Source organism: Coturnix japonica, chromosome 19 (genome assembly GCF_054131305.1).
Source record: "Coturnix japonica strain WE chromosome 19, WE-NBRP24, whole genome shotgun sequence".
In the NCBI taxonomy this organism is placed as follows: domain Eukaryota; kingdom Metazoa; phylum Chordata; class Aves; order Galliformes; family Phasianidae; genus Coturnix; species Coturnix japonica.
In genome coordinates, this window is record NC_140681.1 from 6,491,247 (window position 1) to 6,509,124 (window position 17,878).

At 44.4% G+C, this 17,878-nt stretch overlaps 1 protein-coding gene across 4 annotated transcripts; it reads right to left on the bottom strand.

Annotated features, from left to right (window-relative positions):
• Window positions 1-219: 219 nt before the first annotated feature.
• YWHAB (tyrosine 3-monooxygenase/tryptophan 5-monooxygenase activation protein beta) lies at window positions 220-17,629 on the bottom strand. Of its 4 annotated transcripts, XM_085520303.1 has the most exons (8): window positions 17,511-17,594; window positions 17,177-17,205; window positions 16,946-16,956; window positions 10,781-11,076; window positions 9,659-9,782; window positions 3,435-3,598; window positions 2,595-2,690; window positions 220-2,124 (listed from the first exon to the last, which is right to left on the bottom strand). In XM_085520303.1, the coding sequence occupies exons 4-8, from the start codon at window positions 11,072-11,074 to the stop codon at window positions 2,068-2,070; spliced, it is 735 nt and encodes a 244-aa protein (XP_085376429.1). In that variant the 5' UTR covers window positions 11,075-11,076; window positions 16,946-16,956; window positions 17,177-17,205; window positions 17,511-17,594; the 3' UTR covers window positions 220-2,067. The 4 variants fall into 4 exon arrangements, with proteins under 4 accessions (XP_085376429.1, XP_085376430.1, XP_015737009.3 ...); XM_085520304.1 differs by lacking the exons at window positions 16,946-16,956; window positions 17,177-17,205 and adding an exon at window positions 17,447-17,476 and having other exon boundaries at window positions 10,781-11,081; window positions 17,558-17,629; XM_015881523.3 differs by lacking the exons at window positions 16,946-16,956; window positions 17,177-17,205 and having other exon boundaries at window positions 10,781-11,081; window positions 17,511-17,629.
• Between the last annotated feature and the right edge of the window lie 249 nt (window positions 17,630-17,878).

Below are 17,878 nucleotides of genomic sequence, written 5' to 3' on the forward strand. Positions count from 1 at the left end.
CTTCCCCCTGATATCCAACCTAAATCTTCCCTCCTTCAACTTAAACCCATTTCCCCTTGTCCTGCTGTTTTCTACCCTGATCTCAAAGAGTTGAACGCAGCTGAATGAAGCATCAGTGCCTTTGGGAAAGCACCAGCTCACCCAACCCAAGATCCAAGCATGTAAATAGTGGTGATTCTACCACCACACAAAGGATGGCAAACAGAACAGGCAACAACCAACTGATAAAATTGTTTTATTATTCACTTTTGAATTCTTTTACACTTTCCTGATTATTCTGTGTAAGGTGAAACTAGAACTGTTTAAAAGACATACACAAATCTAGTACATCAATAACCAGGTTTTTCTTTTTGCTATACTATTCTCACAACCACATGTGTGCTAGGCAATAGAACCGTCACAGAAGCAAACTTTAGGCAGAATACTGGTCAGTAAAAACAAAGCGAAAAGAGCTACCAGATATACAGACAGGCTCGGTTCCACATTCACTACTGCATTTATCAAGCGCCAAGTATTAACTGCACAATTTGTTCAGCTAGTAGAGGGGAGTTTTAAAATCAGTGCATGAAAGTCTCTCTTCAGCAGACAGATGGACAGACAAACAGATGGAGCCTATACCTACGTGGAATGTGAAGGCAGGGGATGATACCGCGAGACTGAGAGGTGACCGTTCCTCATCTTTTCCACTGCATTATTCACACAACTCTTATTAGGTTTTATTCAATGGGACATGTTTGAAACATAATAGGTTGATGGGGGGCTCAAATATTACAAGCATTGCAGATGGGTAAGGTCCGCATTCCAGTACAATAGATGGGAAATCCTGAATATTTGAGCCAGATCTTGGAATTACAAAATAAAAACAACCCACAAATATAATGGCAGATGAGCTGAAGACTGCAACAGCACTGGCAGCTCTCAAGCATCCCACACAGAAACCTGACCTCTGGCAGCCTCAGGTCTCACTTGCCATCTTGCCATCAGCCACAACCAAAGAAAGCATGATGTGTGTGTACGTGGGAGTCTAAAACTGCTTTGATGGAGTTTCAACAGGTAAAAAAGGGTCAATGATGAACGGAGTGGGATGGGGGTTGAAGTTTTCTATAAAGTAAACTTAAAGGCTCGGTGGAGTAAAAGGCTTTTGAAATAAACTCAGAATGGGAATACCATGGAGTTTTTGTTTCACCCAAGAGTATAGTAATGCAAAAGTGGCAGATCACTTCATGGTATCATCCAAACTAATAAGGCCATTCAAAAAATTGAATCTTCTGCTATTGCAAGTCCATGGTAGTGAACCAAGAATTCTCACTACTGAAGAATATTGAAGATATAATTAAGTTATTGCTGTGGGAAGGGGCTTAGTCATGCATGTTGTATGAGCACAAAACCACTTTTAGAAGTCAAATCCCAGTTATCTGCCAGTGTAAAGAGTTTGGAAATCAAGCTGCTAACTCCCCCGTTACCCTCCTCCTAAAAACAAACCTGGTCCCCAGAAAGATAGGATTGACAAAGTGAGCTTTTGACTGAAAGCGGTGCCTTGGACTTGGTTAAAAACGTCTACAGAGTGTGCCTGTTAAACTAACCCATAGCAGTGTGTTACTAACTGGAATGCCATACATCGGATTGTTTTCCATCCATGCCCCAGTGTCACAATAGAATCTCTATAACTTTCTGTACAACTTTACAACAGAATTGTACTTCGACTATTTCGGTGCCAAATTTTTTTTACTTTCCATTGTTACATAATTGATGTCTATTTTTCTACCAATAAGAGTTTTGTAAAGTCAATTGCAATCACAAAACCCATAATCACAGTGTTCAGTTAAAAATATAAACACGGTAATCGGAACTGTAAATGTTCATAATAGGAAAATTCGGAATGCCATTATAATAACCGACCTCCATTTTAAGTACACAGAACACCAACCAACCGTTTTTACCCCACAGACAGTTTTTGCTACGTTGAGGTTGTGAAAGTCGATGTACTATTCTTTTTGCTTGTCGCACAAAGGGATATATGTGTAGGATACAGGGTGACATTGAACATATAGTGAAGCGTGACAGCCATTAGTTCTCTCCCTCTCCAGCATCACCTTCATCTCCCTGGTTTTCCGACGTCCATAGCTGTAAGAAAACACAAATACATGTTCATGCTGAAAGCATACAGTTAATTACAACCGCAAGTAAAGGGAAGACAGCACAGTTAACAGCTGTGCAATTTACTCTGCTAAGCGTAATTGAGAACCAAATTTAACATTAAAGGACAAACTAGAAACTGGGTAGAGGATTACAAGTAAAAAGCAAACTAAGTTTCCAAGCCAAAGACAGTCTGGCTGCTGGGAACAGGCACCCTGCACTGTGTGTTACAGAAAGGCTGCTTGTTGCACTGGTTAACAAGTGGTCTCTGATTTAAGCAAGTCTGACTGGTCTGGTTACACGAAGCAGTGCAGTTAAGACTCTGACTTAATGCTTCACAAAAAGTGTTTTCAGTGGCACAGAACTACATGAATCTTCAGCTATGTCCTACTTAGCAGAGTCCAGCTGCCTTAAGAAGCAGCAGCGCAGAATGCAGCGGTTTGCCCTGTGCTACTTACAGTGAGGTTGTCTCTAAGCAGCTGCATGATGAGAGTGCTGTCTTTGTAAGACTCTTCATTCAGCGTGTCCAGCTCTGCTATTGCTTCATCAAATGCCTAAAACATGCAAGGAAATAAAAAAAGTGCTTTCACTCTGCACTCTGAACTCATTTCTGCCTACATGAATCACATAAATTTGTAACAAAGCTTCCATATTTTTCTTTTCTACCAAGAAAAAGAAACCAGAATAAACACCAGATTGCTAAAGAGCCAGTGGGAAAAGAGAAGTCTCCACGAAGGGCCAAGATTAAGGCCAGCACCAAGTACTGAAGAGGTAAGTACACACTGCCATATTGAACTATGACTCACACAGCTGAAAGTCAGGTCTAAGAAGAAAACTTAATAGCAATACTTTAATTAAAGGAAAGGTGAAGAGCTCAGTGGCTTAAAGTGACTGTAGAAGAGGAAGGTACTATTCAGTTGATACATATTATACATATGTAAGTAGGAAATGAAACGGAAGGCAAAGGTTGGGTTTTTCTGGGCAGAAGAGTAGGATTCTTTGTTTTGGGTTTCTTTTCAAAACAGTACAGGACATCAGGTATGTTTTAACAGAGACTAAAAGCCACGCTGCCCATCCATCTGTTACACATGAAAGTGCACACTGCAGGTCAGAGCTGAGAGCCATGATTAGAGAATTAGTCCAGCTAAGTTACCTGAAAACATACCAAGATACTTTAAAGATGATAACGTAATTAAGGAATTTCATATGAGAAACCATAATCATCTACAAGGTGCTATTGTAACCATGTAATTATCTCCTTAGCCCACATAAAAATTGGTAACACACAGACTGCTTACCGTCTTGGCCAGATTACAGGCTTTTTCAGGAGAATTGAGTATCTCATAATAGAAGACAGAGAAATTGAGAGCCAACCCAAGTCGAATGGGGTGCGTTGGCTGCATCTCTTTCTTGCTAATTTCAAATGCCTCCTGGTAAGCTTGCTGAGAGTTTGCTACCGTTGCTGCAAGAAGCAATTACAAGCGTATTAATGTACAGTACATCGCTGTACTTCATGGTACTCGCTTTCTTGGTCTGACTATTTATGCCACTAGGTATTTATAAAATTACAAAGGCACTCAAGGTTCTTTCAATGATTTCAGAGGGAACAGCCTGTGGCTCAACTACTAAGGCTGAAATATTTGTTCAGATAAAGGTTTGGGCTACAGAACTTAAATCCAGACAATACAGTGTGAGGGAAAGGAGTTTAACTAAATGACACATTTAAACTCTCCTGAGAAGGAAACTTTCCTTAGGCAGGTCGTGTGTTCAGTACCTCAGTATGGCCTTTCAGAAGAAAGTGAAGTCCATTCCCTAATGGGTAACACTAAGTTCAAGAATGGTGTCAAACTAAGCTTGCGAGTTGTGGGCCAGATTAGACAACCACCAAGAACTCAGGCATAGTTCAGCATTGCTTTAACACTTCCTAAGATTAACTGGCTTAAGACTCGTGTCATGGTTTAATAATTTTGTAATTTTTGCTATCAGTATTCCACATCATAACATCATATTAAGCATGAATAATTTTACTGAATCTGCAACTTACAGAAGAAGACTACATCTCCCAGGGAACAACACGATAGGTCACGGGACCTGGACTCTATATTAACTCTGTCGCAGAACAGACTGACGTCTTTCGAGTTCTGGCGTTCAGGGGAGTGTGTGGGAGCCTTCAGCCGTTCGCCTAGATTCACAGTAGGCCTCTCGGTTACGGGACTCATTCTCTCTCCTATTTTGCTTGATTCGTTAGCTCAATTTCAATTATATTGTATTATATTGTGTTATCCTGTATTTCGATATAGTATTTAGTAAATAAGTGTGCCTCCTTAGATCGTTGCCGCTGTTTTCTTTTCCTAATTAACTTTTTCCTTTCGGCCTAGGGCCCCTCCGGGGCCTACGGCCCCCTGTCACGGACGCAGGTGGATTTTTAGTTCAAACCGTGACAGATTTTGGTGGAGAATGCGGGCATATTGAGTTGCTGTTTTTTTCTGTGTTTTCTTCTGTTGCTCTTTTAGCTTTTAACAGAGCTACGAGTTTTTTTCCCTGTTAAGGAGCTATCTCGTGTTTGCGATTCTGCACCTGCGAGCTTGACCTTGAAAGTCCAGGCGGACTGCCAATACTCCGGTATATTTTATAAACACTGCTGAGCTTTGTTTTCTTTTACTTTTTCTCTCTATTGGAGGAAAAAAGATGTTTTCTCTACTAAATTTGTTTTACCAGGGACTGTGTGCCATTGGTTCCTTTTTTGAGACGCTCCGAACATATTGGGCCATGTTTAAGCTAGCCACTTTTTCTTATGGAGCTATACAATTGTATAATGAATTGAAAGCATGGTTAGCAATGCTCACTTCGTATCTGTATACAGCTCCAGAGGGAGCAACTAATGCAACTAATTATACAGAAATGGTGATTTTTAAGCGTGCTCCTCTTTCTTTCTATGAATCCTTTATGCAGTTCCTGAATGATCAGTGGGCCACACTCTTAATCTCCCTGATCTTACTGTTGATTATTGTAATAATCTCACTCAGTATCTGGATTTATAACATCCGGAGGAAGTCTTCCCTAGAACCAGAGAATACTGAGTGGCAGGGAATTGAAGAGATTCTCAAAGGACAGACATCTTCAGTGTTATGGAGCTTCACTCCTGAACACTTGAAGAATCCTGAGAGTTTGATTGCATATTTGAGGCAGGAATGTTGTGGCTCAGGCAGATCTCAGGAGGCACAAATGATTTTGGGCCTAGCTAATGCTTATTGGGCCTTAGTCAATACCATTCCTGAGAGAGAGAGTCTTAGAGCTGAGGCAGAAAAACTTTGGACTGAGAAGGTAGAGAGAGAAAAAGCTTTTGAAGCTGAGAGAAAAGATCTCCTGTACCAACGAGACTCAATCTGGTACGAGAAAGAGAGTCTTAGAGCTGAGGCAGAAAAACTTTGGACTGAGAAGGTAGAGAGAGAAAAAGCTTTTGAAGCTGAGAGAAAAGATCTCCTGTACCAACGAGACTCAATCTGGTACGAGAGAGAGAGTCTTAGAGCTGACGCAGTAAAACTTTGGGATGAGAAGGTAGAGAGAGAAAAAGTTTTTGAAGCTGAGAGAAAAGATCTCCTGTACCAACGAGACTCAATCTGGTACGAGAAAGAGAGTCTTAGAGCTGACGCAGAAAAACTTTGGGATGAGAAAAGCTCCCTGCAATCCCAACTCAACACTCTCCAGTCCGAGTACAGCGCCCTCCGGTCCGAGCACGACGCTCTCCAGTCCGAGCACGGCGCCCTCCGGTCCGAGCACGACGCTCTCCAGTCCGAGCACGGCGCCCTCCGGTCCGAGCATGACACTCTCCAGACTGAGCGCGATGCCCTCCGGTCCGAGCATGACACTCTCCAGACTGAGCATGATGCCTTCCAATCCAACTGCGACACCCTCCAGTCCGAGCACAACACTCTTCAGTCTGTGCATAATGCCCTCCAGTCCGAGCATAACGCTCTTCAGACTGAGCACAATGCCCTCCAGACCGAGCACAACACTCTTCAGTCCGAGCATAATGCCCTCCGGTCCGAGCATAACGCTCTTCAGACTGAGCACAATGCCCTTCGGACCGAGCACAACACTCTTCAGTCCGAGCATAACACTCTTCAGACCGAGCACAATGCCCTCCAGACCAAGCTCAACACTCTCCAGACTGAGCGCGATGCCCTCCGGTCCGAGCATGACACTCTCCAGACTGAGCGCGATGCCCTCCGGTCCGAGCACGACACTCTCCAGTCCGAGCACAGCGCCCTCCTGTGTAAGTGCGTCGATCTCCAGGTCAAACATGACTCTATTGACTCGTTGTACACTGACCTCAAGGCCGACTACAACGCCCTCAAAGCCAGTCGCAGCACCCTCCGGTCTGTGTACGACGAGCTCCTGTCTGACTACGACGCTCTCCAGTCTGAGCACGACGCCCTCCAGTCTAGTTATAACGTCCTCAGGGCGGAATGCGACACCCTCAAGTCTGAACCGTATGTACTCCAACTTAACCAACCACCGGGGGCACCAGATACAATGTTGGTTGCCCCTGTAAGAGGGCGAAAAACAAAACGAGTTTCAACTCAGATAGAGAAAATGCAGAAGGAGTTAGAAGAGCGGAGGGAGTTAGGAGAGCAGGACTCAGGAGAGCAGGGGGACTCAGGAGAGCAGGGGGACTCAGGAGGTCAGGGGGACTCAGGAGAGCAGGAGGAGTCAGAAGACCAGAGGAAGTCGGCGGAGCAGAGGTTGTTAGAGCAGTATAAGAAGATGTTAGAGGAGGAGAAGAAGTAGTTGGGACAGAGGTTCAGCTTCTTCTAGCACCTCGCTTGCCAGTAATAAACTGGATGTTTAAAGGACAGGTTCCCTCCACCCATCATGCTACTGATGCCACTTGGAGTAAGTGGATTTCATTAATTACTCAACGAGCTCGAATGGGAAAACTCAGCCGTCCTGGAATTCTAGAAGTGATCATGGACTGGCCTGAGAGTAAAAAAATTGAAACACCACCTACAGAAGAGGTATCACGTGCTAAAGAGGCACCACCATACAATGAGCTACCAGAAAACGAAAAGAAATTTGCCCTGTTCACAGACGGATCATGTCGTATTGTAGGGAAGCATCGCAGATGGAAAGCTGCTGTATGGAGCCCCACACGACAAGTTGCAGAAGCCACCGAAGGTAAAGGAGAATCAAGTCAATTCGCAGAGGTAAAGGCTGTTCAGCTGGCTTTAGATGTGGCTGAACGGGAGAGGTGGCCAATGCTTCATCTTTATACTGATTCATGGATGGTGGCAAATGCCTTATGGGGGTGGTTGCAACAGTGGGAAAATGATAATTGGCAACGAAAGGGTAAACCTGTTTGGGCTGCTGAACTGTGGAAAGACATTGCTGCCCGAATAAGGAACATTGTTGTAAAGGTGCGCCATGTAGATGCTCATGTGCCTAAAAGTAAGGCTACTGAAGAACATAAAAATAACCATCAGGTTGATCGAGCTGCCAAAATTGAGGTGGCTCAAATAGACTTGGACTGGCAGAACAAGGGTGAATTATTCCTAGCTCGGTGGGCCCATGAGACTTCAGGTCATCAAGGAAGGGATGCAACATATAAGTGGGCCAGAGACCGAGGGGTGGACTTAACTATGGACGCTATTGCTCAAGTTATTCATGATTGTGAAACATGCGCCATAATTAAACAAGCCAAGAGGATGAAACCTATTTGGGGGGAAGGGCGATGGCAAAAGTATAAATATGGAGAGGCATGGCAGGTTGATTATATCACCTTGCCACGATCTCGCAATGGTAAGCGTTATGTACTCACCATGGTGGAGGCAACCACTGGGTGGCTCGAAACATACGCAGTACCCCATGCTACCGCCCGAAACACCATATTAGGGTTGGAAAAGCAAATCCTGTGGCGGCATGGCACTCCGGAAAGAATTGAATCAGATAATGGGACCCATTTTAAAAATTCCCTTGTAACCACTTGGGCCAAAAATCATGGCATTGAGTGGATTTACCATATTCCCTATCATGCACCAGCTTCTGGTAAGATTGAACGATTCAATGGGTTATTGAAAACTATGTTGAAAGCAATGGGTGGCGGAACGTATAAAAATTGGGAGAACCATTTAGCAGAAGCCACCTGGTTGGTCAACACTCGAGGATCTAGTAATCGTAATGGTCCTAACCAATCCAGCTCCCTACGTACCGTGGAGGGAGATAAGGTTCCTGTAGTACACATAAAGAGTGTGTTGGGAAAAACAGTTTGGGTCCTTCCAGCGTCTGGAAAGGGCAAACCTCTCCGGGGTACTGTCTTTGCCCAGGGACCTGGGTGCACATGGTGGGTGATGGACAAAAATGGGAATGTTCAATGTGTACCACAAGGGAATTTGATGTTGGGGGAGTGCAGCCAATGATTTTCCTGTAAATATATAGGTAGAGTCTCAGAAAATATTTCCATTAGATACAGAATAGTTCAATTAGGTATAGGACTTAAGATAGAGTGGATTAATATTAAGGAAACACTTTTTCTCTATATACCTTAATTAGGCATTCTGTAAGCAAGTTTTCCATCTGGACTCTATATCCTGCACTGGCCATGCATGTGTAGAGCACACATGGAAAGAAGTATAAGTCAAAAGGAAATCTGCCGTGGTGGCTGGGAAAGGATGAGTGCACCTTGATGTGGGGGACGCCCTACTAGCGCTGCCTTTCCCCTCTACCGCTGACATGTTTTCCTTTTTCTGGCAGTTTTGCCATTTTTCTCAAAATTAATAAATAGTAAATTAGGTTATAGAGTTTTGTTCTCAACTTAGGGATTTGTATGGAATAAATATAAATTGTTGAGAAAAAATAAGGTTGCTGATTATTCACAATTATACATATGAGTGTGTATGTATGTATAAACATAATGTAATGATGTAGAATAAGGGGTGGAATGTCATGGTTTAATAATTTTGTAATTTTTGCTATCAGTATTCCACATCATAACATCATATTAAGCATGAATAATTTTACTGAATCTGCAACTTACAGAAGAAGACTACATCTCCCAGGGAACAACACGATAGGTCACGGGACCTGGACTCTATATTAACTCTGTCGCAGAACAGACTGACGTCTTTCGAGTTCTGGCGTTCAGGGGAGTGTGTGGGAGCCTTCAGCCGTTCGCCTAGATTCACAGTAGGCCTCTCGGTTACGGGACTCATTCTCTCTCCTATTTTGCTTGATTCGTTAGCTCAATTTCAATTATATTGTATTATATTGTGTTATCCTGTATTTCGATATAGTATTTAGTAAATAAGTGTGCCTCCTTAGATCGTTGCCGCTGTTTTCTTTTCCTAATTAACTTTTTCCTTTCGGCCTAGGGCCCCTCCGGGGCCTACGGCCCCCCTGTCACGGACGCAGGTGGATTTTTAGTTCAAACCGTGACAACTCGGTAACCCAACGTCCCACACCTCTGCAAGCAGAAAGTCTGCAAACAGCAGACCCCAGCAGAACGAGAGCTTTCACCTCTACCTACTTTGCTTATTGTCCCCAGATGCCACCTCTGACAGGTATCTGTAGTAATCGCCTTTCATTTTCAAATAGAAGACCTTGCTTTCCGGCTGCGTGGCATTGACAATAAGGTATTTATCCAGGAGTTCCTGAGAAAGCAAACATTATTTTTATGACTTGGGAAGAAAACAAAAAGCAATGTCTGAAACCAAGCCTCCATTACAACAGTAAACACAAAGTGGTAGAACATGAACACGCATACTTGTGTGTAAGTCACTTCAATGTTCCCTCAACTCAGTAAGTAAAAAAGAAACCACTTGTATTCTTATCCTCAGAACATTTGCTCTGTTGAAGCTATTGAGAATCACTCCTGCAGAACCTAATGGCTATTGGAGCTTAATACTGCTTAATTTCCTAGAGATACACTACAGTAAACCTACACCCACAAGCAAGCTCTAATGAAGAGCAGCAGCCTGCTATTAGCACAGATGCAGTCACTTTTCCCACCACAGGTTTTAACTCTGTGCACATCAGTGAATCTGTAACAAAATGATTCTATCTGCAGCTCCAGCTGAAAACCTGAACAGCAGCACAGACAGCACAAGCGCACTCAGAAAGTGGTGAGAAGACTGAAAGTACTGGCATCATTTGTTCCTGAGGGTAGATCTGTAGCAAAACAAACAACAGAATAAAGGATCCCTCTCATTTAAGAGAAAGAAGCAACAGAACTAATTTTGGGGAAGTGCAAACCTTCTCCATCCCCTAAAAGGTACTGAACAATCCTCAGGAAGTCAGCATTCATTAACAAAACAATTTAAGCAAACAGCAAGCTTTTTAATCAGGATTTCTGCTATTGCTAAACTCACTTTCACACTGAGCACAGGCCAGCAGTTAGGTGGCCTTTAACACTGCCTTGCTCATTTCTATTTAAACAAAATGCTATTTTTAAAACATGTAAGAATACAAAAAATTCCTTGTGAAACAAACTATATTATTTAGGAGCTAGAAGTGGACTTAAACCCGTGGTTAAGCAGAACTGCTTCCCTGCTATGGTGATGCAGTATCTACAACACAAATAAGATTCCTTAAGGCTCTCTGAAGAATACTGCAGTACAAGCTACTGTTATTTTTGCTGTTGGATTATTACCAGAACATCATTGCAGATATCTTGCAATTCAGCCTCAATTTTCTCACGATATTCTCTTCCCATCTGCTGTTTTTTCTCATTCCTCTCTGTTTTCTGTTCAATGCTGGAAATCACACGCCAAGATGAGCGGCGGGCACCGACCACGTTCTTGTAGGCAACTGAGAGGAGATTCCTTTCTTCATTGGACAGTTCATGTCCTTGCTCAGTGACAGCCTTCATAGCAGCAGCCATGTCATCGTAACGCTCGGCCTGCTCAGCCAGTTTGGCTTTCTGTACCAACTCACTCTTATCCATGGCTATCCTGTAATTAGCAGGGAATAAAAACAGGAAAATACTTTTAGATTGTCTATACAGCAAAAGTTAATGCTGATGGGTGAAGAACAACTCACAGTTACTAAAAGGTGGCAAGCTTACCCACTCCAATAGATACAAATGGCTTTTAGTGTAAAAAATTGACAAATAACAATGTACATACAGAAAGTATGTATAATCACAACCCTGAAAGCACATAACCATTATTCCTCATACTTCTGCAAAATCTAAATGAGCATGAAGGCACGTCAGCATGTTCCCTGAGTAAGTCTCTCCTCTTTCCCATAGCAGCCACAGCTCAGCCTGGGATACACCTCATCATGCTCTGCAGCAAGAATCAGCAGAGCCTTCATTTGTGTTGGTTGTGTATTAGTCTTCAACAGCAATTGTTTCAGAGCACAGGGCAGCTGGACAACTCCTCCTGACAGCAAGCATCTCCTGCTCACTGCTAGAGATGTTTCTATGGGAATGTACCACACCCACTATAGATACAGCTGACAGCAAGCACAGAAAATACATTTATACTGCTCTACTAGAAATTTATTCTTTATATATAGATAGATGCATGTCTAAAATGGGCAATTCCACACACCTAGAGTGGCTGCGGATTTGGGCTCCTAAGGTCTTTAAGTAACACAGACATTCACAGTAATGAATGGGATGTGGCCTGTGTAACAGTCACTGCTGCAAAACCAATTCAGCAAAGAAAAATGAAGTTACTTAAGAACTTGTCAGTATCAGACTGAGCACTGCATGTTCCTACAAGACAGCAGCAACATTTATTTAACTCGGACACTAAGCTAATGTTGTATTCCATCAGCTGGGCCCAAGTTTGCAGGAAAACAAAATGAGTCTCAATGCAGACGATCTCAATGCCTCACAAACTCCCAGGTGTTCAGATTTATCAGTAACATTTCACCATACACTTAAAATCTGCACTTCCTGACAGCCCCAGAATGGTCATTTTCATTAGCACTGAGCAGTAAGATTCCTTTCTTGCTGCTTCATGTCAATCAGTGCTCTCAATGTCTAGATCAGAAATATTCAGTGTGAGACCTAAACAGCCTACAAACAACTCTAAAAAAACAGGAAAAAATGAATGAGAAGAATATATTCCTAATTGGCTTTCACAGGCTTCTATTAATTAGGCAAGAGACTGTAGCTCTATGTAAAGGATTGACAAAACACCGGTGTACATATACACGTACACAGTAAGACTAAGGAAATCACCAGACTGTTCACTATTGAAAGGATCTATTATAACTGCTGCAACTTCCCAAACCACTTCCTTAACTCAGCACCGTGTTTAGATGATGTGCTTCATATGGGAAGTAAAGCCATTTCTTCATCCATGAACACAGCACACCTGAAGAATGTCTTTTATGTCCCAAGAGCCAAATTTAAGTAACAGGACACTTAAACAAAACACTTTGAACTTCCTCAGTCTGCACAGCTTCTAGAAGTCCTGCCACCATCTTCTCTTCCTTTCAGGGAACACAATCATACATTAGCCCAAGCCTGCATGCTAAAGCCCCAAGGCAAGCAATGCCAGTAGTTTACATTTCACCACTGAAAGGTCAGTCTGATCTTTGATCTGCGTTTTGCCAATAGTGGTCTGACGTGCACACAAGTCATTGGTCCACAATTCTGTTTACAAACAAAATGTAGATCAGTTTTGAAATGCTGAGGAGTTTGTTTTATCGAGCTAACTGACATATTTACCTTTGGATGCAAGTCAGTCTGTGGCAGCCAGTGGGTTCATGTAAGGATGTGCTGAGGGAATCAAGAGGGAACTGCAAGGACCAAGTGCTAGTGGATAAAAGAGCTCCAGAAACCACTTTAACACACCAGCTATACAGCAAAAGCATTAGCACAGAGCATTACAATGCTGCTTCTCAAATAACTTCCTTTAGTAGCACACATTCATGCACATCTTAAGTGCAACTCAAAGTCATTACTGAAGATGGAGCTCCTCAGATCTTCACAGGCTTAAATTAAGAATTCATTATACAGGGGTTTGAACTGTTGATTTATCTCAATATCTGTACTCTCAGCGTGTTTGCTATGAAACTGCAAAGTACTGTTCCATAAAATGGAGTTAACAGAACTTAAATGCAGCAAGGAAAACATTGCCCACACCAAGATGTCTGCAACCTGCCAGTCAGCCTACCGTCACTTCAGCCACAGGGTGCTGTGTAAAGATCACCACTTTATTCTGTTGCTTACCTTGCTAGAAGCCTGGAGAAGAGCTTTGCAGAGCTATGCTGGCTTGAGCTCCAAAAGAGGGAGGTGTTTGCCAGAAGGAAAAAAAGATACAAGGAAAGGAGTGATGTTTGAAAAGGCAAAGAGGCAAGTATCACTTATAACTAGTCCCTCCCATAAAGGAGATGGAAGCCACACTAACAATGGATCAGTGTGCCACAGTCTGAAACAAGCAAAGCCTAGAGCTAACAATAGTCCTAGGCCACAAACAGAAGCCAGCTAACAAAGGTTACCTGCAGCTGGGAGCCAGACACACAGAGGTGACAAACAGAAGGCCAACAGGAATCATCTGCTCTGGTACTACTGAAGCCATGCCATGTTGGCAAAAGGGAAAGAGGGAAGATGGACAAAGGAGGGAAGTCGTGCAGATCACAGCCATGGAGGAGTTGCAGAAGTTGCCTGTTCTAAGTGGAAGATACTCAGATTTGTTAATACATTGAAAATTCTTAAGATTGACTTCTTAAGAATCTGTCAAACGACAACTTAGCAGCCCTCCGGAAAGAAGCGGTTGGGCACCACTTCCAGTAAGGAATGCCACTATTAGCCAGCAGCTGCAGCCATCAGTACAAGCAGCCAGCAATTCAAAGCACCCTGATTCCCCGCACTCAAAGAGACAAAAACCATCTCTCCCTCATACAGCCTAAACTTCCAACCTGTTACAAGTGCAGGATTGTGTGTATAGACAGGAGATTACAACTGCTTACTTCCCTCCCCACAAAAAGTTTTATGTCTGTGTAGGCGAGAGCTGATACAATGACAAACACCTCAGGTAGAGCTCAGGAGGTTTATAAATGCTCAGTTACTTTCAGTGCAAGGAGGGGAAGGTGTGCCCATCCTGGACACAGCACCTGAACTCAGGACACCCAGAGCACTCAAGAGAAGAGTGATGCACAGCAGTGGAGGTTTACTGTCAATAACAGCTGAAGAGCAAACCATGTAAGGTAACGTTCCTCAGAAGACTGCAAGTGCTTGAGGAGGACTGAGCATCTTGCTGCTCAGCACTTACAGCACCTGCTCTGCGGCCTTCACTGCTTCCAGGCTGAACCAACTCTTTAGGACAAAGCCAAAACAGATCAGAAGTAACTGAGTTTAAGGTCTGTAGGAACTAGATGAGAAATGACGCTGAAAAAAAATCTGGCTTATGTAACATATTGAACTGACAAGACAATACTAATAAGCTGATGCTGGCCTGAAGTCTGCCTGTTCTTCTGATGCTAATTAAGTCATCGATTTCTGTGTATTGTTTTTCTCCTCACAGTAACTACCAGAGTCTGTCAGACAAACACTTCCACCTCATTATAAAACTACTGGTTTGACAAAGCCATCACTAACGAGTCACACAGAGATGCAATTTAACAGACTGATGTTTCACTGGGAGAAATGAGTATGAAATCAGATTCAGTGAAATGGGACACAATCATTTCTCGGTCACAAACTGTGTAGATCCGTTCAAATGGTAACAGGAAAAGCATTAGTGTGGTACAACATTTATGGTTCAACTACCAACACGTGAATGTACCTTACATGTTTATGGATAGGCAATGAATTACAAAATTAAACATGTCTGTGAGGTACGTTCCATTCTATTTCTGTAATTATTGAGACTAACAGCTTTTATTCCTGAAACAAATGGCAAAGCCATCATTCAGGTGCACACACGCTGACAGCAGAGCTACAATGCTGGCAGAACCTGTGTGATACTGATGGCAGCCACCATCAAGCGGGCATCGCTCGGTCAGTATTTTCTGCATGAAAGGAATTGCCCTTCTATAAATGGAGTGCGATGAACCTTCTTTGCTTTACCTCAGCCATTTCACTTCGTTATTTGTGTCTCTCTATTTCAGTTCCCTCGAAGGCAACCATCTATTGTTGAAAAACTGATCAGAAAATGGACGTCTGATACAATCACAACACTGAAGTCTTCTGCAGCCACCCTGAGCTTGGCTATGACAAAAGTTCAGTACAATATACTGCATGTTTAAGGAAGGGAAAAGAAAAATGGGTTTCACAGCTGTGATATTCTCACTGACCTTGTGCAGCACACAACACCAACCTCCTCTGTACCTGCTGATTAGAAATACATCCCGGCCTTCGGTGCTAATCATTCCGCAAACGTTAAGATCACATTAACATTCTATAAAGTCATGCCTCAATTTGCTGGGCAGCTTTCTGCCACCATTAATTGCTCTTTCCTCAAACTGATTTTCCCTATCATTTGGAAAAATGGTACAAAGGCTTTCAATCTCTGCAAATAACCATGGGATCTTCTATCAGAAGTAACAAGAGCAGGGATGGAAACTGACACTGTATGGACAAGTTGAGTTTAGTGACCGCAGCCTTACTGTCCCTATTGACTTCTGATGAGGAACTGGAGGCTGAGAAGCATTGCACTGCTCCATACCTATGGCACTTCACACAGGATAGCTGCGGGTGGAGACAAGCACGTGGTTCCAAAGTACAACATACTTACGTGGTAACACCTTGTTCCAGTGAATGCGCCTTTAGCCCGAGTCCAAGTGCAAATAGTCGAGTTATCCCACAAAAAATCTCCCCCCAGGCATAAAATTAATGACAAACGAATGTATCTGTATCACAGGTAAATCACTTGTTAATAACAATCTGAAAACATTTCTATTACAGCGTAGAGCGAAAAGTGTGGTCATATAAAAGCCATTAAAATAAGGCCTAGTCCTGCTGGGATTTATGAGGACATCAGACAGGCTGCAGTACGAGCTTCTCATCCCGTTATTCAAATAACTATTGACTTAACTCCTCCTTATTGGAGTTTATTCACACACAGCACAAAAAGCTGCATACCAGCAAAGGGCTGCTTACAAAAAAAAAGGACTCTATCAAAATAGCAGAGATCAGAACATGCAGTACTGACATAATGAGGTTGAGAAAACTGCACCGGGCCCATCTGTGCACTGAGTCTACCACTCCACTGGTACCAATTTAATAAACCAACTATTACATAAACTATATTTTTGCAGGTTTTTAATATCAAGAGTGAAGAAAACACTCACGTTCTTTTCTTTCCTTTTCTAGACCGATTTGCATCTCCATATTGCCTTCAAACAATGCAAGCTACTCTTTAAATACAAGTACTACAACTTCTGCCTGAGGTCCTGCAGCAGCGCATGTGTGAAGACACAAGTATTCCCATAACCAGGAATGCTACACAACCTTAAAATTCTTTTGTATTCTTCTGCTTCTACAACCCTGAGTGATAAACAGTTTTTCTTCCTACCCCATAAAGTTATTTTAACGGTTGGCAAGGAATTTAACTAAGTAACTGAATGATACTGCAATGGCAGCATGAGATACATTTTTGCCCTACGTGCTAACATAGCGACTGCATCCCACTTGTTATCATTCCAATTAATATCTAATTATACATACCTCATAAAGGCCTAAAGTTGTTAGTTCTAGGTGACTACCCAACCTTCTTATATATTGGGGATAGCGTGAAGTCAGCTTTGCAGTCCTCCCTAAACTCATCTCTATCCCCAGATAAGAATAATTTAAGATTAAAAATAACACCATCGGTGTAACATCTTCTGAAGCACCGCAGACGTTTCATCTCATCACCTCTCCTAAACCTGAGCGGGCTCACACGGATGGGCCCTACAGCAGGCGCCTCGTAAGGGCTTTGTGTGTGCCGCGAGAAGGCCCGGAGCATGGAGAGGGTCGTGAAGGGAGGAGCCCTCGGGAGGAGGAGGAGGAGGAGGAGGAGGAGGAGATGGAGGGGGCCGCCAGCCGTGCCGGGCCCTGCCCTGGGGGCGGATCGCCTCCTCCCCCCGCCCGGGCCGAGCCCTTCACGGGCGGCGACAGAGGGCGCGGGCCCGCGGCTCGGTCCAGGTGTGCGCGGCCTCGCCCCGCGGAGCGCGGTGACTCAGGCGGGTGTGGCCGGGCCAGAAGCCGCCCCGCAGCGTCCGCCCCCGCGGGAGGGTCGCACCGTTACTCGGCGATCGGGTGGGGACGAAGCGGCGCGGCCGGTTCCGCACGGCGCGGGGCCCTCCCGCCGCGGCCTCCACCTCCCCCCAGGCGGCGGGTCGGGAGCTGCAGGCCTCCCCTGCCCGCTCCCCGGGCTCCAGCGGGACCGCGGCGTCGCGGCCCGGCCTCGAGCGAGGGGCGGGCGGCCGCAGACCCTCACCTGGCGGGGGGCGGCGCGGAGCGCGGCTGGATCCCGACGGAAGAAGCGAACGGAGCGCGGCGGCCGCTGGGCGCACGCACACACACACCCTGCGGAGCTGCGGCCCCGCTTCCGGCCTCCAGGACACGCCCCTTCCGGCGCCGGGGGGAGGGAGGGGGGCAGCGCCGCCTCCTGATTGGACGCTGCCCGGCGGGCGCCATCCGGCTGGCGGTTGCTATGGGCTCCGCCCTGAGGAGACGGAAAATGGCGGCGGGGCGGGATGGAGCGGGGTGAATAAAGCGACGGATCCCAGAGATCCGTATCAACTGCTGCAACCAGAGGGACGGCCCGGGCCAGGCCCTGCGGTGGTTGTTGCATGGACTGAGAGT